The 27,519-nt window shown below is 44.8% G+C and overlaps 1 protein-coding gene across 3 annotated transcripts; it reads left to right on the top strand.

Annotated features, from left to right (window-relative positions):
- Nucleotides 1-66: 66 nt before the first annotated feature.
- On the top strand, nucleotides 67-27,138 carry NOL8 (nucleolar protein 8). 3 transcript variants are annotated; one of them, XM_045468853.1, is made up of 17 exons: nucleotides 67-330; nucleotides 1,320-1,547; nucleotides 2,124-2,186; nucleotides 3,532-3,610; nucleotides 5,203-5,338; nucleotides 5,852-5,920; nucleotides 7,897-9,729; nucleotides 11,223-11,330; nucleotides 12,300-12,419; nucleotides 12,649-12,739; nucleotides 15,316-15,454; nucleotides 17,040-17,117; nucleotides 22,541-22,809; nucleotides 24,235-24,361; nucleotides 24,843-24,913; nucleotides 26,085-26,164; nucleotides 26,629-27,138. In XM_045468853.1, exons 2-17 carry the CDS (start codon nucleotides 1,409-1,411, stop codon nucleotides 26,677-26,679), a joined length of 3,453 nt encoding a protein of 1,150 aa, XP_045324809.1. In that variant the 5' UTR covers nucleotides 67-330; nucleotides 1,320-1,408; the 3' UTR covers nucleotides 26,680-27,138. The 3 variants fall into 3 exon arrangements, with proteins under 3 accessions (XP_045324809.1, XP_045324811.1, XP_045324810.1); XM_045468854.1 differs by having other exon boundaries at nucleotides 330-660; XM_045468855.1 differs by lacking the exon at nucleotides 2,124-2,186.
- Nucleotides 27,139-27,519: the final 381 nt, after the last annotated feature.

Genomic DNA, 27,519 nt, shown 5'->3' with positions numbered 1-27,519 from the left:
TGACAGGGAGCCTCTCTATGTCCAGCCCCCCCCGTCTCTTCCGCTTTCCTAGGCAGAGAGTCGAAGAACCGAGGGCGTGGATTCTTTAAAGTACGAATTAGAGAATTTCGGTTTGGGGGTCCTTTGCGGACATTGAGGGCAGAGTGGCGAGGCGCCGCAGTACTCCAGAGGACCGCAAAGGAAACAAGGAGCGCCCTGGAACTGAGTGTGGTAACGGAACCTTAGGAGCCTGGATTGGAACTCGAGTAGGAAGGACTACAGAACGTGTCTGTTGGGACACGTGACTGGAAGTTGGGGGCATGGGCGCCGCTGGCTGCGGAAGACAGCGTGGTGAGGAGGGATTTGGGGCGTTGGAAGTGACCGGGTTGCGCGGCACCCTTTCCCTTTCCGTTTTTGGGTCTCCGGGAGGGAGAAGACTGGGGTGGGCAGGCTGGGGACGGGGGAGGCTACCAAATAGATGTAGGCTGACGCCCGGAACACGAGCCATGCTTTGGGCTTCTGGGCGCAGTTTTGGGGTCGCGCGTAGGAGGGGTCACTTATCCAGGAGGGCAGGGTCGGAGCTGAGATGAGCGGGATGAACGATCTCAGGATGGGCCTTAAATCGCAGCAATTCTGGAATAGAGACTCTTCCGAGTGTCTTCTAATCCACCAAGTTCCCTGGTATGCGTTAAGAATTACAGGTTCTGAAATTAGATCTGGTTTATTACTGAGGCTTCGCCGCTATTTGTCCTAATGGGAGAATGACTTCACCTGTCCTGCTCATCTAAACCGCTTTGTACAACGCTGGCACGCAGTGTTACAAACAGCAACAACAACCCTGTATTCTCTGTGGTATCGGTTGCTCTCATTGTGACTGAACAGCGCTTTGCAGATGCTTGTGTTGTGACGTAACGTTGTAGTTTTGCCATTTGTGTACATCTCATATGACCGGGAAGCTCCAGGTTGGAGAGCTTTTTATCCTGTAGCATATTAACCTGCCCCATCCCGTTTTTGTCAGCTTTTGTTACAGTGAATGTGTGGATGAATAAAAGAAAAACACCTGGAATATGCATTAGTGAAAGGGGCCAGAGTATAATATCATGGTCGTTTAGAGGGAAAGAATTTGCCTGTATCTGTGTCTGTGTGAGTGTGAGGTGTTGTTCCAAAGTGTGTTCGCGGGAAATGTGGATGTAGGGCGTGAGCAGAGTCTCCAGTGATGAAACTTGGAAGACAACAGAAAGTGAAACACAGGTCCAGGCGACCAAGTTGAAGTAGAAGTTGCAGGGAAAGTAGTTCGGTTTGGTTTGTTTCATTTTGTTGTTTTTTGTTTGTTTTTTTAGATTTGAGAAGAACTAAGGAAAAGAATTCTCCTGCACAGATAGAGAATAATTTTTCTTGTTAGAACACCCTAAGTGTATGCCCAGCATTCATGAAAGCCAACAGAGAAGTGAAGCGCCTTTTTGTGGGCGGCCTTGGCCAGAACACTTCCAGGGCAGACCTACAAAATCAGTTCAGCAGATTTGGAGAAGTTTCTGATGTGGAGATCATCACACGAAAAGATGACAAAGGTAAATTTATACTCCTTCATGGGTTGTTAAAGGCAGATACGATTCATATCAATATCACAAAATAAAGGAACCCTGGAGGTGAATGTTAGCCTTGAACACTGAAAGTATTTCATTACAAGATACTGTTGTGTGTATGCCATCCCTCTGCCCTTTGCCTTGAAGGTGTTATGTAAAATGTGGAACTTGCTCAGAATTACATTTCTGGGATCAAAAAGCATTCTAAATTCCAAAACATCTGCTTTCTGAAACATGCAACTTTCAATTTTCAGAGCTAAAATTCTAATATTTCCAAGGTGTCCTGTTAAATAGAATATCACTAACATACAACAAGCAAAACGTTTAACTGACTGTTTAACATTTATTTTCTTAATTCTTTTGGAATATGTTGAAAATCGTGCTTAGAAAAATGCAATCTTTGTATCCAATGAAAAATAAAGATTTTTCTTTGACAGAATAAAGTTCCAAGAGTCATTTTTTAAATTTAGAAACTTAATCATTTTTACATTGTTTTCTGGGTAGGAGTTTAAGGTTTGGTTTTTGTTTTGTTCTGTTCTTTGTTTTTGTTTTTTTTTTTAGGAAATCCACAGAAAGTCTTTGCGTATATCAACATCAGAGTAGCAGAAGCAGACCTGAACAAGTGTAAGATTGTTACTATGCTTTGTATTCTATTTGCCGTTTCATGTCACTGTGTAACTCGACAGCTACTTTTAAGACATCCAGAGGAATAGCCATGGTCAAGGGAATTCTAGTATCCTACCATTCAGGATGTGTTTAGGTCCATCCCATCTGGTGTCAGCAGACATATATAGCAGCACATTGCTAGTGGGTTTGCTCAAAAATGGTATTCTCAAATATTTGGGGCAAGAGACACGCTTTCATAGGAACTGCCTGTGACATATATGCCCTTGGGTATATGCCATACTCCTTTCCTCAATGTATTCATTTTTAGGCAGCTAATTCTTGTAATTAAGCACTGTTAGGAGAGGACTTTAGATGAAATCTCTACCAGTAAGTTGAGTAAAGCTGAGGGTAAACTGTGGCCTTCAATGAAGTAGGAAGGAGAGATAATTGGTACTGCCACTGATGTAGTAACGTATGCTCGTTACTTGAGTCTAAAAAGTCAAAAGACACTGAAAAGAGAACATGCTAATAAAGAAAGAGGGCCATCAGCCTTCTGTGTTATTATTTGCAAAAAAAAAAAAAAAAATTTTTTTTATTTATTCTCTTGTACAGTGAGAAATAAGTGGTGGTAAAGAACTCATCAGTTCTGTGCGACCTGTGACAAGTTGTTTCAACTAGAAGCCCCAGTTTATCTGATGTATGACAAAGATACTGCTGACCTAATAATATCACTGCAGAAAGTAAACCGAGTAATACATTACTACATACTACATGTGGTAGTACCTACCACATGGAAACTTATGTCAGTGGTTCTTATTAAAGAAGCTGGTAGCAGGTGTTGAGAAAAATCACTTACTAAGGCATAGCATTTGAAACACAGTGTAGTCACTTGTGGCTAATTTATTTGCAAGTTACATAGTGATAATTTGTGAGGTGATAAGTAAAAGCTGTACAGGATTTCAGTGTCCTCTGATTCACCTTAGAAAATTATACTCATGTTTTTTAGTTTTAGCATGGGAGATAACAATAAAATGGTAAATAAATGTCAGTCATCTACCAGAGGTTCCTGGCATCACTTTGTGAAGGAGTGACAAATTTTGCTATATTTTACACGTTTGCCTCATTCTGTTCTTCCAGGAACAGAAGGGAACACTGGGCAATAGGGAGCATAAGGACTCTTGGGGTGAGTGGCTCAACTGAGACCACAGCCTAGGCTTTTTGTCCCAGGCTTTGTTTTCTTTACTTCTTCTGTGTCTTTTTGTGATCGATCAGTGTACTTTTCTTAGTACTAATTGTAAAAATCACTTGCTGCAATATATTTTAGCACTGGCGTGTGTTTGGATAACGATTCTTTACTTTATAGGTATGTCTGTTTTAAATAAAACAAAATGGAAAGGTGGAACACTACAAATTCAGCTAGCAAAAGAAAGTTTTTTGCACAGGTAAGATTTGCTTGGCATGGATTTAAACCGTATTTTGTTATATTGTAAATGGTTTTATACATTCACTTAATTGATTTGAAACTGTCAAGTACTATGTTATTACAGTCCTAGCAAATTTAGGCCTTACAAGTAGAGCTAAAGTCCCTTTGAACTGTGACTCCCCATGACCCCAGACCCACCAAAAAAAAGATAATGCAATGCACTTACATATGTTTTGACTCATATAAATATATACCTATTTCATTTTTTTACACACAATTTTCTGTGATGATGTAGATCTTCCCCCTTCTTTGTAGTGATTGTTTAACTGTTTCAGAAAATGGCTATACCACAGGTGCTGGTTATCCCCCACTCATGATGAACATTTAGACTATTTCTACCTGTCATAAGAGATGACCTTGGAGGATGGCAGCTGCACGGTGCGTGGGTTCCTTGGGTTCCTGTCAGAAGGGGAGTTGTTGTATGATAGGGTTATGTACATTTAAAATTTTAATAGACACTATTAAGTGTTTATGTTGATTTTGGTTCTTTAAGCGAGTGCCATACAAAGACACAAAGAAAATAGGAAGTTCCTGTATGAGAGGCATAGGTTTAATTCTGCAAGTGATTTAAGAACAAGACAGTATAATAATCATTAGAGCATTTTAAGATTCTAAAGATATTATTCTCAGGGAGAAAAGAGTACAGTTTGGGAGATTTCCAAATAGGAAACATTTTAGGGATGTACAGCTGCAGTACCCAAGAGAGTTGACTAGATTGTTCTAGGCCAGGGAAATGGCAGGGTCTAAAACAGGTGTCAAGCAGCATGCTGAAGGCATATTTTGAAGGACTGGTCTAGTGACAGAGGTGAGAATTTGACTTTGTTCTTCAGCTCAGGGCCTCTGTGAACAGGGTAGTGATGGAACTTGATCTAGGGGCAATTCAGTGCCTACTCTGTGCTAGAACTAGAGCCCCGGTCCTGGGCAGGGTGAGCGTGGAGTGTCTGGGCAGGCATGCCTGAGGAGCATGAATCTGACAGTCGTGGAAGGAAGAACATAAAGGAAACAGACCAGGGGCAAGAGGCTGGTGAGGACTGGTCAGTGCAGCTGCCCAGGCCTGAGTAAGGTAGGGGAGTTTGAATTGGAAGGTTGAGATGGCATTCTGTATTCTCTTCATTAAGAGCGTGGAAATAGAGCACCCGGGTGGCTCAGTCATTAAGCATCTGACTTTGGCTCAGGTCATGATCTCACAGTTCGTGAATTCGAGTCCCACATTGAGTGAGCTTGAGCCCCACTTCTCTCTCTCTCTCTCTCTCTCTCTCTCCCCACCCCACCCCCCACCCCCCCCCCCCCCCCCCGTCTCCCTCTCTCTCTCCCTCTAAGTGTAGAAATAATCAAGGCTTGGCAGACTGGGCTCTGAAAGACACCCCTTCCTCCTGAAGAAGAGTGAAGGGGTTGAGGGTGAATAAGATGCCAATAGTGAGTAAGCCGAAAGGGAAAAGTGAGAGATCCTAAATGATTACATAAAGTCAGACAACTTTACAGTAGTAAAATAAAACACTGTCAATACATGGTTGGTTATTTTAACTCTTATTTGTATCTTCTTTGATTCAGATTGGCCCAAGAGAGAGAAGAAGCAAAAGCGAAGAAAGAAAAATCAACGATAGGCAACACCAACTTCTTGGAGAAGATGGGTGTGGTGGATTTCCATGTGAAGGCTGTGCCAGGGACCGAAGTGCCAGGGCACAAAGTGAGTGTCCACTGGCAACCCCAAGTTGCCCAGGCACCAAGTCCTGAGACCATGTGACTGCGACTGTCGTGTCTAGAATGGCTGCTTTTTCCCTTGCTTTGAGGCACCTAATATGGGCAGTGCTTAGGGTTTTCAGTGTGCATTTACAACTCTCGGATAAGCACAGTTCTCCCTCATTTTACAGAAAGAAATCAAAAGTGGAGGTGGGTCTCCCAAGGGACATACATAGGTGGTGAGGCGTACAAGCAGGTCGCAACTTTGCCTTCTTAATGCGTACTGTTAGCTGTTGGCATCCCACGTGGTGTGTATGGGACCGATGGCTGTCCTGCTTCTCCTTCTTTCTTTCCCCAAACACTTTTTTTGAGAACTCCAGTTTCATTATCAAAAACAAAACCCATCAGTAATCATGGCCCACTGTGAGTTTGATTTTTTTTGTAGTGTTTATGCAATATGGTTAATCATTTCTGTTTGTGACATGTACAGTAAATGTATTCCTTTTTCTTTTTCTTTTAGAATTGGGTTGTGAGTAAATTTGGAAGAGTATTACCAGTCCTTCACCTAAAGAATCAACATAAACGTAAGATATCCTTTGCAAAGAGCCTTTCAGAGTGATTAGTATTTACCTCAGCAACGGATACTTGCAAAAGTTCACCTCATCACATTAGGATTTCACTGCCTCTGTCAGTAAATCTTAGATTATTTTTTTACAATTTTTATGTTCTCAATTTCTAGGCAAGGTAAGACCTACCCACTTGCATGTTTGAAACAATGAGAGGTTTTATATTAGTGAATGACACTCAAAGAAGCACTTTTATGGATTAACTTTCATATCCTCCTTGTCTGATATGGATTCAAAGCCATTGCCAAAGGCGCTAAAGAAGGCGGAGTGGGGGGGTGGAGGCTCGGGCCATTGTTAAAGAAGGTTTCAGAGGAAGTGAGGTATGGTTTGCATTAATAGAAAGTGGTAGGAAGACCAGTAGTTAGGAGCGTGTGGACAGGCAGGAGACTGGTGTGTGCCGAAGTAGTGTGGATCCTGGATGAGTGAACGCGGATGCCTGTTCCCTTGAGGAAACGCAGTCAGGTTGTGCAGAACCTTGAATTCCTAGCATCCTGGACTTCTGGACAGAGGGTGCCACCTGTGTATTCTTTAGCAGTAACCCACGTGCCGGTTGGTCTGGGAAACAGAAGCCGCTCTGGGTATTTCAGAGCAGATGCAGTGCATACACTGGTTTAAAAAAGTGCTGGAGGAGCAAGCAGCAGGCAGTCAGAGTGTCCGAGGGTAATAACCGCAGTACAGCACCCCACCCTGGGGCTAGAGAAGTGCAGGTATGTCCTCGTTGCTCACAGCTGCTCTGCCACTGTGGCCCCCGGACAACTGGCCACAGCCGCTTCTGCTCTCCCTGCTGCTGGCCCTAACATCAGGGAAAGCAGACTTCCTCTCATCCTTCCACCAGGGGCAGCAGCTGACAGCAAAGAGGAGGGTATTGAAGGACAGACGGTGTGGAGCTGGAGACAGCAGACGCTGCCCAGCACACCTCACATATTTGGCGGGCGTTCAGTAGTTCCTAAATGCTGAAAGCAACTTACATTTGCCTGTTCACAGGTTTTAGTTAATCAGCATGTGCTAGCTGTCATCACAGCACTTTGACACTAGCTAGAATCTTTCTAGACTGTGTTAGCAACAAAACAGGCCTGGAAAGAATTACTAGCTTTTTAAAAAATTTTTTTTATTTTGTATTTTTTTGCGTTTATTTGTCTTGAGAGATAGCACAAGCGGGGAAAGGGCAGAGAGAGAGGGAGACACAGAATCTGAAGCAGGCTCCAGCCTCTGAGCTGTCAGCACAGAGCCCGACATGGGGCCTGAACTCACAAACTGTGAGATCATGACCTGAGCCGAAGTCGGACAGTCAACCGACTGAGCCACCCAGGCGCCCCTTGTTTTTGTTTTTAATAGTCTTTACCACCAACATGAGGCTTGAACTCAATACCTCGAGATCAAGAGTGGCATGCTCTACCGACTGAGCCACCCAGGTGCCCCACTAGCTTTCTGATAAAGACCTGCGGGATGCCCTGCAGAGTGAGCGGGATGTGGGATAGATGCTCCTGAGCTGAGAAGATCAGAGCTAGGATGAGCTGGTACTGAGAAGGCAGGAATGGTCGAGAGGAGTGGAGAGTAAAGGCTTTGCAGCAGCTGGCCATGCCCCACTGGGTACCCCTCTCTACTCGGCTGTACAGTATCAGCTCAGTGGATGGATTTCTCAGATTTACAGGAAACTGTGTGTGGCCCCTATGCCTGCTATGTAACCTGAACGGGTTTGCCATTTCTGCTGCCTAACAGTGGTGGCACTCGGATGTAACTCTGGACGTGCTGTGGAAAGCTCAGTTCCGCAGACCCTGAGGTCACTGAGTGAAGGGCTCGTTCTGTTGGATGGGAAAAAGAGGATTGGCTCTGAGTAAGTGACCCGCCTTAAGATTGCACAGTACTCTGTATGCTTCACCAGATTCTTAAGTTTTCCCAAAACCTAGTGCCTCTGTTTTATTCCTTGACTTTTGGTGACATCATGAAGTATGACCCATCCAAATACTGTCACAACTTAAAGAAGATTGGGGACGATGTCACAGATGTCACCCCTGTGTCCCACCTCACTTGGGAACTGGAAGGAGGGGATGATCCCATGAGTAAGAAGCGACGAGGGGAGTTCTTTGCTGCTCACAGCCCCCCCAGGAAGAGGATCAAAGTGCAGAAGGACGAGGCATGTGCTGCGTTTCCAGCTGTAAGAGCAAGACCCAGCGGGGTTCCGGGGAGTCTGCAGCCCCTACAGCAAGAAGTGGCACAGGAAACACCCTGTGATCCTGTTACTCCTCCGTTACTGCGTGTACCTGCTTCTCATAGCCAGAAACTTAAAAATGTATTTGTTCAGACTTCTGGCATGGGAACTACCAGGGACAGAAATCTCATGTCTGATGATGATACACATTCCGAAGACGAAATAAGACTACTGATCGCAAGAGAGGAAAGCCTGGAGAAAACTATGCGGTCGTCAATAGATGAATCTGCAAACGAGCCCTTCGAAGTTGTAAGGGATGATTTCAAACCAGATGTTCACAAACTGCGCTCTTTACCAGGGTTAGGTGATGCCTCTTGCCTGGCTGGTGAAGACCATGTCATAGGAAGCGATTGCAACTATGATTCAGGAGACACAGATGAGATCATTGCAACAAGGAAAAAGCCCAGTGAGGTCAAAAGCAGTACAGAATTTTCACAAATGGAAACGTCTGTACACAAGAAAGCTTTGAAAAATAGAAAAAACCGTGAGCTTTCTGATCACTCTGTTGAAGCCCAAAACAGAAAAACCAACGCGGAACTAGCCGTCAGTCCCGGCGCTACATCCCACTCCAACAGCTGTGAAGATGTGGGCTCTGTGTCAGAATGCAGTGGGTCTGAGGAAGATGAGGAGTACAACGCTCTGATGAGAAACTGCCGTCGCGTGAGTCTCACTTTAACTGATCTGGAACAGCTGGCTGGCAGTGACCTGCAGGCTCCAGGACATGACCCTGAGAGCGGTGACCAGGAAACCCCCGCCAAGTGTGACAAGGCCTCCAAGAGCCACAGGACTCGGGGTGGCCTCCACAGACGCCAGCAGTGTATCCATCCTGCGGAGATAGTGGCCGCCCTCCTAGAAGGAGAAGAAAACACCCATGGAAAACAGAAACCAAAGGAAAACAGCCTAAAGCCGAAATTCCAGGCTTTCAAGGGGGTACGCTGTCTCTATGGAAAGGAATCAGTAAAAAAAACCCTGAAAGACAGAGTGGCCTCTGACGATACAAATAAAGATCAGCATTCCTTGAAACGTGATCCCGGTGGCCTGTCCACAGGAAAGGGGTCCCCATGCGCTAATGACTCACCAAGCGAACTAACTCCTCTCCAACATGCAAAGAAGGCAAGTGACCCAAACCAAATGCAGCCTGAAAAGAGACAATCCACTTTTGAGAGCAAGGATCACAAGCTGGTGTCCCCAAGCAATTCGGAGAGGGGAAGTAGAAGTCCTACTTCTAGTCTGTTGCCATTAAAAGATGAGAAATCTTTAAGTCTTGGTATAAAGAGCCCCAGGATCGGCTTTGATAAAGACAGTTACCACGGGACCAGAAAGACCAGAGAGGGCTCTGGAAGGAGCAGCCACATGGCCCCTGGGAAAGCACTGGAGGGCTCTTCCAGGAGAGCCGCTCAGGGCAGCAGCACGGACTCCCCACTTCCTGTAACCGCTTGGTCAGGCTTGCCCGCTAAGGGTAAGCATACTGACGATAACGAGAAACGTTTGGCAGCCTTGGAGGAAAGGCGGAAGGCAAAAGAAGTGCGGAAGCAGCTGGTTCATAACGCCCTGGCAGATTTGGTGAGTGCGTGCCCAGTCTGGACACCACGAGGCTACCCTTCCTTCCTGTCGAGATCCTCGTGCCCCTCAGAGCCTCTGTCCCAGCACCGACCTGTTCCGTGTTGTGTCCCTTGTGTTAGAAGATTTGGTCACCTTGTTTTTAGCATAGACCAGAGAAATTGAGATTAAGCTATTTACTGAAAACATTCTTAATTTGTTTTAATCTAAAGTTTTCCTCCTGATTTCTTTTCTTTTAAGAGCTTTAACTACTTTGGTCAGTGACGTGTCCTAACATGTCCAACTTCACATGTAAGTCACTTGCCAGTGGTTTATGTCTCACTAAAATTCACTCTAATGAGGCTTTATGCATTTTTTGCACAGCTGTGTGCGTCTGCGAAGTCCCAGCCTTCACAGTAAGTGCTAGACTTAGGGAATGAGCGTCTTGGTCCCTGCCTCTGGTGGTCGTTGTCTCATCCCGTTTCAGTGCCCCAGGACCCAGAGAGAAGAGTGCCCGTGCACCCTCAGGAGGTGCAGCACGTCAGCCAGGGGGAAGGGTGGGGGCTCCCTCAGCCTGAATGGACTCTGAGGTAGAAGGATCAGTGAGAACTGGTAGGGCAGAAGTAGGAGGGTGGGAAGGGAGAGGGAAGGGGTTCCGTGGGAGGGGAGCAGTTTGTACAAAAGTGAGCGTTGGCAGCCACTATAGCCGAATGGACAGAGGACAAGGGTGCTCGAGAGAAGCAGGGCAAGTTGTGAAAGGCTGTGGAGGTTGGACTTTATTCTGTGGCTGGAAAGGAAGAGAGTGAAGATTAGTTGTGTATATATCGGAACAGGAATCAGCAAACCGTGGCTTGCAGGCCATCCATCCCGTTTTGGTACAGTCTCCAAGCTGACAATGGTTTTCACATTTAAAAGGGTTCAAAAAAGGGGCGCCTGGGTGGCTCAGTCGGTTGAGCATCCGACTTCAGCTCAGGTCATGATCTCACTGTCCATGAGTTTGAGCCCCGCATCAGACTCTGTGCTGACAGCTCACATCCTGGAGCCTGTTTCCGATTCTGTGTCTCCCTCTCTCTCTGCCCCTCCCCTACTCATGCTCTGTCTCTCTCTCTCTCAAAAATAAATAAACATTAAAAAAAAATTTTTTTTAAGTTCAAAAAGGAAGAATGTAGGACCAAGATCATATGTGGTCTGCAAAGCCTGAAATATTTACTCTCTGGTTCTTTAGAGAAAATATTTGCCGGCCTCTATCTGGGTAAGATTGTTCAGGCTATGACAAACAAGTGAAATGGGACAAATCTGGAACTGGAGAATCTTTGGGAGGTCATGAGCCAGAACCAGGGTAGTGACAGTGGGAATAGATTTAAAAGATACCAAGAAGGTCCACTGGACCAACTGGACACAGAGAGGAAGAAGTTTTAAGTTTGCCTGTTGGGAAACAAGTGGGATGAGAAGGGGCCTTGTCCGGGGAAGGAAAGAGGGGCTATCTGCAGGTGTAAAGCTCTTGTTGACTTCTCTAGGATGGTCATCCAGAGGACAAGCCAACACACATCATCTTTGGTTCTGACAGCGACACAGAGGAGACACCAACTCGGGAGCAAAGCCACCGAGGAGAGGAGCCAGTAAAAGTAAGTACCTCAGGAAGTCCACATGGGCATTCACCACTCCTGCAGATCCGTTTCTGCCTACTGCAGACCAAGACCTCCCCACAACTGCCAGGGTCAGTGTAAAATCCTCCAGAGCCACAGTAGCCCCAGGGCTCCCCAGGCGACCACACACACAGACACCAGGGACCTTACAGATTTTCCCCCACATGAACCTGCCTTCCACATCGTCTGCCAGGTAACATCAGTCCTAGTGACACCCTGTAGAGTGTGTCCTGTATGACATCCACACCCCCATGCCCAATCCAGACTGCACTGGGAGCCTCGACATTAGTGACCCAAGCAAGAGGCCAAGTCAATGTCACGGAGTCAGGACTTTGCATTCTGACTGTCCAGCCTTTCCTGGGAGAGGCATCTGGGTTACTGGTTCTTAAGTATGGGCTTAAGATTACGTAAAGAAGGGGGCGCCTGGGTGGCGCAGTCGGTTAAGCGTCCGACTTCAGCCAGGTCACGATCTCGCGGTCCGTGAGTTCGAGCCCCGCGTCGGGCTCTGGGCGATGGCTCAGAGCCTGGAGCCTGTTTCCAATTCTGTGTCTCCCTCTCTCTCTGCCCCTCCCCCGTTCATGCTCTCTCTCTGTCCCAAAAATAAATAAACGTTGAAAAAAAAAATTAAAAAAAATAAAATAAAAAAGATTACATAAAGAAGGAATTGCAGGGGCGCCTGGGTGGCTCAGTCAGTTAGGCATCCGACTTCAGCTCAGGTCATGATCTCGCGGTCGGTGAGTTGGAGCCCCACGTCAGGCTCTGCGCTGCCAGCTCAGAGCCTGGAGCCTGCTTCGGATTCTGTGTCTCCCTCTCTCTCTGCCCTTCCCCCGCTCATGATCTGTCTCCCTCTGTCTCAAAAATAAACATTTAAAAAAAAATTTTTTTTTTTAAAAGAAGGAATTGCAGATTGTCTCAGTTGTTAATAAACTCTGTCTGCATCTGTTCCAGGAGTCTGTGAGTAGAGCATCTGGGAAGCTGTTTGACAGTGAGGATGAGGAATCCGACTCCGAAGATGACAGCCACAGGTTCAGAATTAAACCTCAGTTTGAGGGCAGAGCTGGGCGGAAGGTTAGTAAAGGCTGAAAATACACCTGTAACACGTCCATGTTTTTGACACAGTTGTTAAATCTGCGTAAGTGCAGGCTGACCCAGATCTGCTCCCCGGTGTTCGGTGTTCATTTTGATGGGTTCGTGGGTGGTGAGATTATGCAAACACTAACGTGAATTTGAGGGTGAGGGAAGGGAGGGGAAGCACTGTCTTGGATCATGGCTATCGATTATCTGTGTGTCTGTGTAGCTCATGGACTTACAGTCTCACTTCGGCACCGATGACAGATTCCGCATGGACTCACGATTTCTGGAAAGTGACAGTGAGGAGGAACGGGAAGGTAAACACCTACTGTCCGAACCGTCCTGTGTCAGAGCTGGGGCTCCCTGGGGAGTCGTCTGGTCTGGCCCCTTTGCTCGCCATGTGGGGAGCCTGCACCCCAAGACTTCCGGGTGTGAGGCCCATGACCCACTGTTGCTTACTCAGTACTCCTTGAACTTTTTGGTATATATTAAGCTGCCAGAAAGGACAGGAAAGACCCCGTCTTCCTCTGCCCTGTCCCTGGCACAGGGGAGAAGGATGGGCCCTACCTGACAGTAGTTTGGTAGGTCCTGGCAAGGTTGGGGAAGATGGTTAAGTCCCACGTGGCTTTCTAGAAACAAAAGCATTGGTCTTCCGCCCAGCGTGCATGCTGGGTGCAGGTCCTTCAGAAGCAGTACCCCACCAAGTGCCAATCTGCTTGCATTCGTCCCAGTGTGGGCACATTGGCAGCAGTGACGATCTCTGACTTCCTTCTCAGCAGTGGCTCCAGACTTTCTCTACAAGACCTTCTGTGCTTAAGTTTCCATCTTATCCTTCGAGAAAACCCTCCCCTCCCACCTGGCCCGGAGGAGGGTCACTTCAAGTGAGGCCCCTACTTCCCTCTCGGGTCTCTGTACCTCTCTGTCCTCACAGCGCATTTCTGTCCTTCCTGAGTTAATCTTGGGCCTCATCATTCATACTTGCTGTCCCTCCTTCTCAGGGGTGTGCTCCTGCCGACAGGGCCATTCCTTCCACCTTACCAGCTTCCGAGTCGCCACACCCACCTTTTTCATTCTAAATTGCATCTGAATCAGAAGCGGTTGGCTTTTTATCGTAGACTCTAACAAAGTTCTCTTTTGGTCAGCAGAAGAGTGGACGCAGGATTAAAGCGAGAGATGGCTAATGTCGGGGAAAAGACAAGAGCCCCGAGTAAGGGTCCTTGCCCCATTTTTATTAGGATCAGAAGGCTTACAAACATGGCGATGGACGTGCACAAAGGGACAATGAATCTGTGAATATTAACTTGGTGGCCATGAGAGAAAGGGGTCTTGAAGATATTCGTGGATAGGGGTTTGGGTGAATACAAACCAAATCCCGGCGCCGGGCAGTCAGGTTGAAGGTTGTTTACAGCAGACCTGAGGCAGCACCTCTGTTTATCTTAGCTAGCCTAGGGGATGAGATAGATAGGGGGAATAACTTCAGGGTTGACAAGACACTTTTTCTTTTGTTAACCATCTCCACTCCAGGCTGCTTTGCCTGCATCGCAGCGGTCCAAAGTCCAATTCACCAATGTACCTAACCTGGCTTTATTCTATGAAAACAGCTTTCTGCTATAGTACTAAATTTGGGGTGCTTTCACCGTGAATATCTAATCTTGTTCCTATGTGTTGGGCACCTTTGCGCCGTTTCTATTTCAGGTCTTTGCCTCTCTCTCTCTATTTTGGGGGGCTCAGCACCCCCTCCCTATTTTGGGGTGCCTTTGCACCTCCCTATTCCGGGCACCTTTGTGCCTCCCTATTCTCGGGGTGTTTGCACCCCCCTTATTCTTGGGGTGCCAGTCTGATTTACCCATACTCGGGTGTGAGCATTTTATGACTTTGTATTTCTTTATGCCTTGTCAACCCATTGTTGTAAGCCCGGGGGATTCCTAAGCTTATCCCCCACAGCTTTTTATTGAAAATGCACTCTTTGCTTTGACGCTCTCTTCTTTGAGGTGATTGTCCTGTGCAAGAAACGCTTCTGGAAACCAGGGTTTAGAGAGCAGGTTCTGCAGGGCCCACATCAGCGTGCCTGTCAGAGCCGCTCGAGCACTTCCCTGAGGAGGCGGGAGCAGGCAGAGCAAATTGGCCTGCATTTAGCGCTGCACGTGGAGGTCGCTTTCGGAACCTCTGCCTCTTGGGTCTGGGTCCACACGACACTCTTCTGACTTGTGGACCCTCCCAGCAGTGAGCAACCCCACTCAGTGCAGTGGTGTTTCCTCGGCTTCGGCCTCGCCGGCCTGCCCATGGTGTCTGTCCCTGTCGACCACCCGCCTTGAGATGTCCTCTCTTTGCTCCCTTTGTACCAAAATTCCCTTGTTTTCTCCCAATTCTTGTTCCTGGTTCCCGAGGTTCTGTAGGTAGGTCCCTGTGGCTTTAGCCTTCTCTTGTACGTGGGCATTTCCCAAATGTGGGTCATCTTTGCTCCTGACTGTTCTTTTCTCAGTGCCATCTTTCACTACCTTCTGTTTTTAGATTTACGTGTAATTTAAATAACATTTTTAGAATGTTAAAAAAAAAAAGTTTAATTACTTTAGTTTTGTAATTAATATCTTGCTCTTACATTTTCAACATTTACCTTAAAATTTTTGAGTTGCCACTGAAAGCCATTAAATGCAATTACGTTTTCATAATTACAAACAAGAATGAGACTTTTCATTTGTTGGTCATGAGACTTCTGGATTCCCTGTGGCTCTGAGGGGCGTGGGGACAGGAAGGCTAGGAAGATGGGGTTTGGCCCTTCTTTCGCCTGTCTGAATGTGCTTTGCCCGTGTTTAGGTACGTGTAAATGTTTGATGGTTGAGACTGCTCAGGTAATGTTTGCCAAGAGATTGTTAATTACCCTTTTACCTCTTAGAGGAAAACGACAGCAAGACTGCCGAGGAAGAAGAGCTTGCTGCCGAGAAGCTCAAAACTCTGGACGTTGTGCAGAGTGTTTTGCAAACCACCCTCAGCGATTCTACACACAAAGGATCAGTAGCTGCTAAGAAATTTAAGTATGGTTTATGTTCCATCCCATTCCATCCTATTTTCCTTTGACATAAATGCCTTATTGAACTCTGTATAAAAGTAGACCATTGTAAATGTTCTGGGGAGTGTGGTTGGCATTATGTATCAGTCCCTTAAAAATGTACTTCTCTTTGATCCAGGTTCACTCCAGGAAACTAATCTTAAATTTTTTCTCTGTTTATGTACTTAGATGTCACCACAGCATTGCTTCCATTAGTGAAGCAGCTGGACAGTGATTTAAATATTAACTGTAGGGGCACTTGCATGGCTCAGTTAAGTGTCCAACTTTTTTTTTTTTTACGTTTATTTATTTTTGAGAAAATATGGGAGGAGCTGAGAGACAGAGAAAATCCCAAGCAGGCTCCACACTGACAGGACGGAGCCTGATGCGGGGCTCGAACTCAAACCAAGAGATTGTGACCTGAGCTGAAGTCAGACACTCAACTCACTGAGCCACCCAGGTGCCCCAAGTATCCAACTCTTGATCTCACCTCATGTCTTGATCTCAGGATCGCGAGTTCAAGCCTCGTGTTGGGCTCTGTGCTAGGGGTGAAGCCTGCTTTAAAAAATACATATTGGGGCACCTGGGTGGCTCAGTCAGTTGAGTGTCTGGCTTCGGCTTGGGTCATGGTCTCACGGCTCATGGGTTTGAATCCCGTGTCAGGCTCTGGTGCTGACAGCTCAGGGCCTGGAGCCTGCTTCAGATTCTGTGTCTCCCTCTCTCTCTGCCCCTAACCCACTCACATTCTGTCTCTGTCTCTCTCAAGAATAAATAAACATTTATAAATAAATAAATAAATAAATAAATAAATACTGTGAAACTTTATAAATGTAGCAGTTTTTACTACAGAAAATTTTAAACGCATAATTTGGAAAGACTAGTGTTCCTTATACACCAGCTTCTACAATCACTACCATGTGACCAGTGTTCTTTTCTTTTTTTTTGTTTTCTTTGTTTTAATTTTTTTTTAATGTTTTTATTTATTTTTGAGACAAAGGGAAAGCATGAACTGGGGAGGGACAGAGACAGAGGGAGACAGGAACCGAAATGGGCTCCATGCTGACAGCAGAGAGCCTGATGCAGGGCTCAAACTCATGAGCTGAGCTGAAGTTGGATGCCTAGCTGACTGAGCCACCCAGGTGCCCCTTGTTTTGTTTTGTTTTAATGTAAACTCTACACCCAAAGTGGGGCTTGAACTCAGGACCCTAAGATCAAGAGTCACATGCTCTACTGACTGAGCCAGCTGGGCATCCCCAGTTTTCCTTTCTATACCTTTACTCACCTCCCCAACCTTTCCCCCCTAAAATATTTTATGCTAATCCAGTTTTATCCATTTTTTAGTAAGTGTAAAATAGTTTTTAATGTTAAAAAAAGATCCAGGGAAACTCAAAACTGGGTAATTTAAAATATGACTGTCTCTAACAAGATTCTGACACTCTTCTTTGGTTGTGTGGTTTTGTCTTGCTCAAAAATTGGAATAGCTCCAATGTCGACTTACGATTTACTATTAACTTTTTGCATTATGTTCTGATTTCTCTCTCCCAATTTATTCCTGTCTGTCATTTACATAGGGATGTCATACGTTATGATCCAACAAGGCATGACCATGCCACTTACGAAAGGAAGACCGATGATAAGCCAAAAGAAAGGTAAGTCAGCTACTTCTCTCTGGAGGAGGATCATAGAAATTAATCTCATCAGACAGTAGTAGTAGATAGTAGCCAATTTCTATCCATTTGTCCACATTGCATTTAATTTAAGGCCAGGGAGGGAAAAGTTAGAGTAGAATTATTGATGTGGTGGAGAAGGTCTTACCTTTTAACAAAGAAGTCTCGTGCAAGTAAATGGCATGTGCTCCTGGGCTGCTCTGGTGCCTCCTACTTGTATTAGTTTCTTGTGGCTGTTGTAACAAATTACCACAAACTTAACTGCCTTAAAACCACAAAAATTATTGGGAGTCTGAAGTCAAGGTTATTGGGAGAACTACGTTCTCTTGCGTTCAGGGGAAACATCTGTTCCCACCTCTCTCCTGGCCTCAGGTGACTGCCAGCAGCCCATGGTGGTCCTCGCCTGGCTGTGTTCCTCCATCACTGGAGTCTCTATATCTGTCTTCATGTGGCCTTCTCTTCTCTGCATCTTTCATCTCTGTGTCTGTTATCAGCACACTTGTGATGACATTTAGGGCCTGTCTGGATAATCCTGGAAAATCTCTTCTTTGCAAGGTACTTAAAAACTCTGCAAAAACCCTTTTTCCAAATCAGGTAATGTTCACAGGTTTTAGAAAGTAGGGCCTGGACATCTCTTTTTGAGGGCAGCGATTCAGTCCACTCACTCCTTCAGTGTGGTAGGAACTTGTGTTTCCCATACATGCCCTATCAGTTTGACAAATACGGCACATGTGTGGAGCAACCACCAAGTCTGCCTCGTTTAATTCCTTCATTTTCGGGCTGTGAAAATCACTAAAGGCATGTGGTATTCTGAATTAGATCCTGGAAGAAAAAAGATATCTGTGGAGAAACTGGGGAAACGAGAATAAGGTTTGAGTTTAGTTAATAGCGATGACCCTATGTTAATCTATTAGTTTTGACCATTGTACCAGAGTTACAGAAGATGCTACCATGTGGGGAAACTAAGTGAAGGCTATTTGGGAATGATGTACTGTCTTTGTAACCTTTCTGTAAATCTAAAATTTTTCCAAGATTAAAGGTTTCTTTTAAAAAGAATCAGATCAGGGGCGCCTAGGTGGCGCAGTCGGTTAAGCGTCCGACTTCAGCCAGGTCACGATCTCGCGGTCCGTGAGTTCGAGCCCCGCGTCAGGCTCTGGGCTGATGGCTCAGAGCCTGGAGCCTGTTTCCGATTCTGTGTCTCCCTCTCTCTCTGCCCCTCCCCTGTTCATGCTCTGTCTCTCTCTGTCCCAAAAATAAATAAACGTTGAAAAAAAAATTTTTAAAAAATAAAAAAAGAATCAGATCAGACCAAAGTAGAAGTAATATAAACATTTCCTGCAACGTAGAATTTTTGTATGTTATTCCAAATAACCCACATTGAACGTGGCATTTGAATAGGGTATATTTTGTATATTTATTTTTATATGTAGGATGTATTATCTATTGTTGCATTAAAAATTATCTGAAACTTAGCACCTTAAAACCACAAAGACTTAGTACCTCAAAGTTTCTGTGAGCAGCCTCTGTAGGCGGTTCTGGCCAGGGTCTTTCAAGAGGTTGTGGTCAGAATGTTGCCCTGGGCTTCAGTCTCCACAGGCTCGACTGAGGCTGGATGGCCTGCCTCCAAGATGGCTTCTTCTCATGGCTGTGGGCCACTCCCTCACCTTGTTGGCCTCTCCATTAGGCCGCTTAAGTGCCCTCATAACAGGGCAGCTGTCTTCCCTCAGAGCCGGTGACCCAAAAGAGAAGGAGGAGGCACAGTGTGTTTTATGACGTAGCCTTGAGCCACACACACTGACAATCGGCCCTGTTCGGTTTTCTTGAAACAAGTCTCTAAGTCCAACCCATAGTTTGATTGGGGGGATGGGGGTGGCTTGTAAACACCGTCTCTCAAAGGGAGAAGTGACGAGGAATTTGTGAACACATTTAAAACCACTGTTATGCACCTCCTGGCACAGATTGTTTATATTCCTGCCACATGGGAAATATGCTCACCCCCTCCCTGGCTTCCCCAGGACCCTCACTTCTACAATATCCATTCAGAATCTGGGATGCTGTCATCCAAATCCCATCTAGGGGCAAATGAGGCTGAATGTTGTAATTCCTAGAGTACGACACCTTGAGTGCAGGTCTTGTAATTAGAGACGGGAGAGAACTGTGAACCAGAGAGACTGGTTACTGCCCGTTCTCGAACACAGTGGTGGGACAGGTACAGGATGGCCACCGTGAGCTCTGCTGTCCAGAGAGGATACAGGAGGCACAGGGGGCACCAGTCCGGAAGAGCTTTGACAAACATTTTGACAAAAAAGCTTTGGACAAACATTGGGAGTTCTTAGGTTAGAACTGTGGGCCTGGTAATAATTCTCCACGGTCTTGACTCCGCCTTTTGGATCATCCTTCCTTTTTCATGAACGGTCGCATGGGGTTGTGGCTAAGTAATTTTCTCAGCCTTCTTTTTCCTAGTAGAAATGTGGGAATCCAAAAGCCTTTTCCTTGTAGAATATCATGGTACCTATCAATCCAGGCTAGTGTTTCTCTTAACCTATTTCTCTTAAAATATTTGTGAATCTCCTGTGAATCTCCTATGGGTTCACTCCCATTAGACAGGAGCCACACCCACAGATCATTTGGAGACCAGCGTATTTTCCTGTGGACTTCTGCTGAGACACCACCTTTAAATTCCTCAGGAGCCTCGTTTGAACAGTTGAAGTTTCTGGGCTATGGCTATGATCTTAACAAAGGATTTTGTTTTATATTTAGACTGGGGTCTACACATTTCTCTGTTAAAAGATCAGATAGTAAATATATTAGGCTTTGCAGGCCACAAGGTCTCTGTTGCAGGACTCCAGTCTGCCTTTGTAATAGGAAAGCGGTCACAGGCAATATGAGTGAGGGAGGCTGGGTTCCAATAAAATTACCAGTAAGACACTAACATTTGCATTTCATGTAATCTTCCATGTCACAAAGTCATTTTCTCTTTATTTTTTCCAACCATTTCAGACTGTAAAAGATTGCATTGTAGCTTGCATCCCACACATAAATAGGCAACAACCTGGCTTTGGTCCTTGGGCTCTGGTTTGCTAACGCCTGCTTTAGACTATGTTTTCTGAGTCTTAGATTTGCTCTTTGCTTAGAAGCCAGTTCTTAAACTTCATGTCATTTGTGTTCTAGAAATTAGGAGTCTTCAAGACCATGAGGTCCTAGCTTCTTATAAGAAATATCTTCCTTCAGTGAAACTATCTGCTCGCGTTGTACTGCAAGCAGCAAGAAGAAACCAGCAGATACCCTCAGACCTTCCCAGACACCTTCCTAGCTAGCTTCTTGTTCATAGGCATGTCCCAGGGCCCCCTTTAACAGAGATGATGCAGTGCTGCTGAACTTCCTGCCATGGCATGGCAAGGATCCCTTTCCCCCAGGTTTCCAGTAGCGTTTACCTCAATTTCCTACAGCCCTACCTGTAGCCTCCTCAGTGGCTATGTAGTTTCTACTGGCAGTTTCTGCAAGGCTCTTCAGGCTCTTGCCTACACCCTCATTGCTGCCTCCTGACCTGCCCATTACCTGGACTGTGCAGCCCCTCCTCTGGTTTAGATTTGTGGGAGCAGCACTTCACACCTCGGTACCAAAATCTGCATCCATCATGAATCTCTGTGTAAGAAACTTCCCCAAGACTGAATAGCTTGGCCTTAAAGATTTATTAGGTCCCAATTTCTGTGGGTCAGGAATTTGGGAGTGCTTTACTGGGTAGTTAAGGGGCTCTCAGAAAGCTGCATTCTCCGAGGGCTCAAGACTGCCTGCAAGATGGCTCACCTACGTCTGTTGTCAGGAGGCCTCCATTCTTGCCTCTTGTTTGGCTGTTTGAGTGCCCTCAGGGCATGGCAGCTGGCTTCCCCCAGAGATGGTGGTGTGGGCCGGGAGAGAGCAAGGAGTACCTTGTGACCCTCAGGTGGTGTGGGCGGGGAGAGAGCAAGGAGAACCTTGTGACCCTCATCTCCATAATCACACACCGTCACATCAGCCTTACTCCACTCCTCAAGAGGTCATTAAGTCCAACCCACACTCAAGGGATGGGAAATTAACTCCCACATCATAAAAATGGATCAAAGGATCTTTAGACCACTTTTAAAACTGCCGTATGGGATGAGCACTGGGTGTTGTATGGAAGCCAATTTGACAATAAATTCTATTACTAAAAATAAAAATGCCGGGGCGCCTGGGTGGCGCAGTCGGTTAAGCGTCCGACTTCAGCCAGGTCACGATCTCGCGGTCCGTGAGTTCGAGCCCCGCGTCAGGCTCTGGGCTGATGGCTCAGAGCCTGGAGCCTGTTTCCGATTCTGTGTCTCCCTCTCTCTCTGCCCCTCCCCCATTCATGCTCTGTCTCTCTCTGTCCCAAAAAATAAATAAACGTTGGAAAAAAAAAATTAAAAAAAAAAATAAAAATGCCATAAGATGGTTCAGTGATAATCATGTGGAACTGTCTGAAGTACACTGTTTCTCAGAGTTCAGTCTCACAGAAGGCATATCTGTCCTTAAATCCTGGCCAGGTTGGTTTTCTAAATGAAGTATGAAAAGTATCTCTCTGTGACAGTCTCCCTCAAGAAGGCATTCATTTAGGACATCTTGTTCACTTAGTATTTTAGAATAGGTAATACAGTTAGAATTTTGGCCCAATACTACTCGTGATATATGGAGTGGACTCTAATAGGAAGAATGATTTTAGTCTTGTAATAGTTAAAAACCCAGTATTGGAAGTAATCATGGAACTTTTTATCCCAACTTCAAAGACAAAAATAAATGCAGAGCAGGTTTAAAATGACATCAACATTCCATATCAAAACAGAGTAGACTTAGCACATTTATAATTCATTTCTAAAACCAATGTTGTAAAAGCCACAGAATTTTACTTTTTAAATGTTTATTTTTATTTTGAGAGAGAGAGACAATACGAGCAGGGGAGGAGCAGAGAGAGAATCCCAAGCTGGCTCTGCACTGTCTGCATGGAGCCCGATGTGGGGCTCCATCACACAAACCGTGAGATCATGACCTGAGCTGAAATCGAGTCAGAAGCTCCACCGACTTAGCCACCCAGGCGCCCCAAAATTCACAGAACTTTAGAACTTGTAAAGATCTTAAAAGTTATTTGGTTTAGCATGTTCATTTTGCAGGTGAGGAAACTGAGGCCTTTTGTGGTTAAGTGATTCTTGTGTTCGATTCTTGTGTAATGTTTGGAGCTGTTTGACATGGTTTTCTGTATTAAAAGCTTATTGGTCAAGATTCTGCTTTTATGGTAGAGTTTCATATGTGGATCCTCTGCGTTGTTGAAAGAATGGGTTAGTTTTCCAAGGTGTTCTAATTTCTGGCAGCTGATGGTCTCTTTGTGACGTGCGTGTCTGTATGTGTCCCTGCAGTAAAGCAAAACGGAGGAAGAAAAGGGAGGAGGCTGAGAAGCTGCCTGAGGTGTCTAAAGAGATGTATTATAACATTGCTGCGGACTTAAAAGAAATATTTCAAACTACAAAAGTTACCAGTGAAACAGCAGACGACACGCCCTCTACTGAGAATCGTGATGGCGAGAAGGTCGAGGTCCATGAGCCCGCGCCTCTGACAGCTGGGGCCTGGCAGCCTGGCGGGTTCACATTCTCCTTTTTTGATTCAGATGCTAAAGATGTAAAGGAAGGTACTTTCTAAATTGTTTTAACTTTTTTACTTCAGGCAGCTTGAACGTAATAGATTGAGTCTACATTAAATGTAATAATGTAACATAAGTTGAAAAGAGAATTATTCTCTTCCACCTCAATGAACAATAGCAGATTCAGTATTATATGGCCAAAACCACGTGCCTGGAGCTGTGTTCACACAGCAAGAAGGGTTTTTGCACTTAGAGGAGCAGACGTCTAGCTGCCACTTGAAGGGGAGCGTGTACCGTGCAGCATTCCTTCTCCTGGATGGAAATAATCATAAGAAATATAGGGAGTCATTTATTTAAGTAGCTTCTGTCTTACATGCAGTTGGAAAAACCAGGACCTGTAGCAAGCCGGTGCCATCTGGTAGGGAAAGGTGGAAATAGGCAACCTTGGCTTTATACAGATGCACTGTCATCGACATGCCGGTTGCTTCCCACTTAATCCTGGGAAGTGTGCCAGAGCCTGGAGAAAAACACAAACTCCGGCACGTACAGTTTTGCGTTCCGTTTCAGGAGGTTCGTGTCTGGAGGCCAGCGTGACCCAGAAGTTAACAGTAGCTGTTAGTTAGGCTGCTCTCCCTTAGTGTTTAAGACGGAAGTGCAGCTGTTGTGGAAGCTCACCGAGAAGCCGGCTGTGCCCACGTGAGAGAATGCCGCACACCCACCTACAGTGTGATACCATGCTTAAAGTAGCATCCGTGCGTGCAGCAGACAAGTACTTAGTGTCATTTCTCCGGTCCTCTGACAGGAGGGCAGTGATCCAGTTTTTCAAAACTTGTTCTTAAGATACAATACATCATGTGCTCTTCTTACGTTATTCTCTTGCATGTGATGTCCCTCTGAGTAGCGAGGTCAGTCCTAAACTGCTGAGCAGACCTGGTGTGATGTGGATATTGACTGTAACTCTTCTGAAAGCCAGGCGTCAGAAAATTCACTTTGAAATGAGTGCTGAGACGCCTCGGGTGTGATTTCCGTGCTCCAGGAATCAGGGGCACTGTCCACATCTTATAGCAGTGGCTTGTTCAGCGGTTCCAGAAAGACCATTTGGAAACTGAAAATGTAAAAACAGATGTTTCCTTTCCTCACTGATGAATAAACAGGGAAACGTGGTTTCACTGCAACATGTTCTATTTTGGGCTTCTCTTGCTAGCACTTTTGTTCTTTTATGTTACACGTTTATAAACCTTTAGTTTTTATATTATTTTATAGTATTACCATATTTCTTGTCAGATCACCTTGGTAATGCCAAAAAAACATGACACTTTGTCTCCATTAATATTGAAAATCCAAAAAGATACTACTGATTTTAAAGTAATGATTAAGATACTGGACCCTTAGAGCTATGTGTGCGTGGTCAAAGTGGTCACATGAGTGTGATCAGGTACAGTCCTGTCCCCTTTCATTGCCATGATGATACAGATGCCTACAGAGTTGAGACCGTGAGAACTGGGAAGGTTGTCTGGCAGGGAGCCCCTCGTTTCCAAGACAGCAGTTCTGAAGAGGAGGATGTTACAGAAGAAACAGACGACAGGAAGCCCAGCCCCAGGTAAGCAGTCTGTTTCATAATTTGTAGAGCCTGAGTTAGACATGCTGAAAGAACTATCCAAATTTATCTTCGCAAGACAACTTAATTTTCTTTTCAGCTTCTTTAGAGTTCTCTAGCCTTTCTGTAACAGGGATCACGTCTCTTCCTTAAAACTGGATAGCACCCTGTGAGGGGTATGAAGTCCTGGGTCTGGCAGGAGGACCCTGGAATGTCCCATGGGAAACACTGGCAGATGGGGTAGCAACACTGGGGTGAGACGGTCAGCCACCACCATGGGACATAAGTCTGCATTACCAAAGCTTCAGGTGGAAGAGAGGATGCTGAATACAGGGTGGAGTCACTTTAAATCAGGGCAAAATGAGCAAAACATAAAGCAGATATATTTAAGGAATAGTTCATTTATATTTTCAGAACATTTCATCTGAAATGTTGAAATTAACTAACCAGTGTCTCTCTCTCTCCCCTCCCTCTCTTGTTTCAGAGAAGTATCAGTACCTGAGAAAGAGACTACAAGATTTTTCTTTTTTTCTAAGAATGATGAAAGACTTCATAGTGAGTCCATTTCTGGATTAAATGATATAGAACAGGAAATGGTACAGCTCTCACACTGTGCACTCCAATACAGAAACACGCATCCAAGAAAGTATTTGGCAAAAATTTTGATCCTTTGCAATGTCATGTGGTTCAGCTGTCTCTGTTTTTGGACTCACACAGGTAGCCTGGTTAAGCTCTGGAAGATGAGAGCTCCCACTCCCCACCTCCCTCCCTCATTCATCATCATCATCATCAACAAGGGCTTCTTTGTTGTGGGGACTTGCTTAGATGCTAGATGGGCAAAACTCCTGTTTTTCATACCCTGAATGTTCATGTGAAAACTGAGGCTCTTGGTGAACTCATTTTTTTTCCAATCACCTAAGTTTATCTTTTTAAATATAATTTATTGTCAAATTGGCTTACATACAACAACCAGTGCTCATCCCAACAGGTGCCCTCCTCAATGCCCATCACCCATTTTCCCTCCCCCCGCCCATCCACCCTGTTTGTTCTCTGTGTTTAAGTCTTTTGTGGTTTGCCTCCCTCCCTCTGTTTGTGACTATTTTTTCCCCTTCCCCTCCCCCATGGTCTTCTGTTAAGTTTCTCTAGATCCACATATGAGTGAAAACATTGGATATCTGTCCTTTTCTGACTTATTTCACTCAGCATAATACCCTCCGTTTCCATCCACACTGCTGCAAATGGCATGATTTCATTCTTTCTCATTGCCAAGGAGTATTCCATTGTGGTGAACTCATTTCTTAAAGCCTACCACAAACAGAAAGCAAGATACATAATAGTAAATGATACATAAACGGTAAAAATTTTAGCGGCTCTATATTTTCATTTTGTAAAAAAATATATATATATTTTTTAAAATAGCATAAATTGTAGGGGCGCCTGGTGGCTCAGTTGGTTAAGCGTCGGACTCTTGGTCACGGCTCAGGAAGTGATTTCACAGTCATGGGATCAAGCCCAGTGTCAGGCTCTGCACTGAGAGCATGGAGCCTGTTTGGGATTCTTTCAAAATAAATAAACATTTTCTAAAAATAAATAAAATGAAATTAGCATATATTGGGGAAAAAACGTTGTTAACTAGAATTGAAGACCTTGATAATGCCAGCACTAGCATATCATCCATTTTAAAAGCATTAATCTTCTGCCTTGTCTTTTGATTTTCCCTTATGAGGTTCTCATTTATTCTGGAGAGGAGTGGGAAGTAATATCAGCAGGAATTCTTGGGAGGCCAGAACAAACAACTTGCGTATGGTGAGTAACAGTATCCCCATATTGTCTCCTCAGATGGATGCACTGTTATGTCTGTGTGTTAGTATTTGTCTGGTGTAAGAAATCGGTAGTAAGGAGTAACATGTAAGACACAAATGGTGACACCTGAGGCCATGATTTAACCTCTCAAGAGTCACCATGGAGGAAGGGACTCTGTTTAGGTCATGCCATATCTGGTGCAGGTGAGGAACCTAAGAGCAGCCGCCTGTGTGGGCAAGTTCCCGCCATGCTTGTTAAGTAACAGTAAGTCCTGAGTTTGGGGAACACTAAAATATGGTTTCCATATTTAAAAAGTTTGAATATTCCTTGTTCATTCCAAGTGAGCACTCCCATAATGCTTTCCATAATCCTGACACTGAATAACCTAAATTTTACTTTATAGTTACTCAACACTTGAAAATGAGTCACATTTATTTTTAACAAAGGCTTGATTTACGTTTTTCTAGGACTGTCGGAAGAAACATAAAGATGCCAAAAGGAGAGTGAAACCAAAATAATATTAAATGTCAGCATTGGTTTTGATACTGAATATGAGCAAGGCTTACCTATGGAAATCGGGTGATGCAGAAAATAATTTTAAGTGAGAAAGAATTCAGATTGAAGGGATTCAAAATCTGCCTGGTGGATATCACTCTGTTTGCTATCTTTTTCTTTGGATTTGCTTGTATCTCTTTTTAAGTAATTCTGCAAAAAATTAACATGAACTTTTTTTTTTAAACAAAGCACAAGACAACCCCTCAAAATACTTTTTATATATAATCTCTGTGCTATCTTCAGTAACTAATGGGTATCTTCTAATTTAGAGTTTACATAAAGTCTTTTTAAATGTATGGGTAAGAGCACTTGTGTTTTCCAAGTTAGGCTTTGTGTGAATTATAGGCTACATGAAATATGTATTTTTGATTGTATATTGTCATTTTTTTAAAAGATGAATACAAATCAGTCTGAGTTCTGTACTTGTGTCCTGATAAACAACTAACTGAAATGCAAGACATTTCAGATAAGCATCATAGAAGAGTTCTCTGAGGACCAGGAAAGGGTGCCAAATAGAGTTTTCCTGCCCTTGGCCTCTGAGAATTAATAGAGGCAACCCATCAATCCCAAAACTCTTGTTTGACCAGAGTCTTATGAAAAATCCAAGTTAGCCATCAGGACTCTCAAGTCCAGATAGGGAAGCAGATTTAATATCTCATTAAATCAACCTGGTTATGATTCAAGCCTCGTATCAAACTGGGCTCTGTTCAAAACTGTTATATAGATCATCCCCAGGGATTGTCCTTGAGCCACAACGTGTATCTGAAATTAAGTATTTATTAATTTACATCTTGACCAAATAT

Source organism: Leopardus geoffroyi, chromosome D4 (assembly GCF_018350155.1).
Source record: "Leopardus geoffroyi isolate Oge1 chromosome D4, O.geoffroyi_Oge1_pat1.0, whole genome shotgun sequence".
In the NCBI taxonomy this organism is placed as follows: domain Eukaryota; kingdom Metazoa; phylum Chordata; class Mammalia; order Carnivora; family Felidae; genus Leopardus; species Leopardus geoffroyi.
The sequence above is the reverse complement of the archived record's forward strand: the minus strand, read 5'-3'. Positions and strand labels throughout refer to the sequence as shown.

What these genes read in the sequence shown, in the direction of transcription:
- NOL8 (XM_045468853.1), top strand. Translation starts at nt 1,409, where the DNA reads ATGAAAGCCAACAGAGAAGTGAAGCGCCTTTTTGTGGGCGGCCTTGGC. An exon ending in ATAACGCCCTGGCAGATTTG is followed by an intron (nt 9,730 to 11,222) that starts GTGAGTGCGTGC and finishes TGACTTCTCTAG; the next exon opens with GATGGTCATCCAGAGGACAA. An exon ending in GATGATAAGCCAAAAGAAAG is followed by an intron (nt 17,118 to 22,540) that starts GTAAGTCAGCTA and finishes GTGTCCCTGCAG; the next exon opens with TAAAGCAAAACGGAGGAAGA.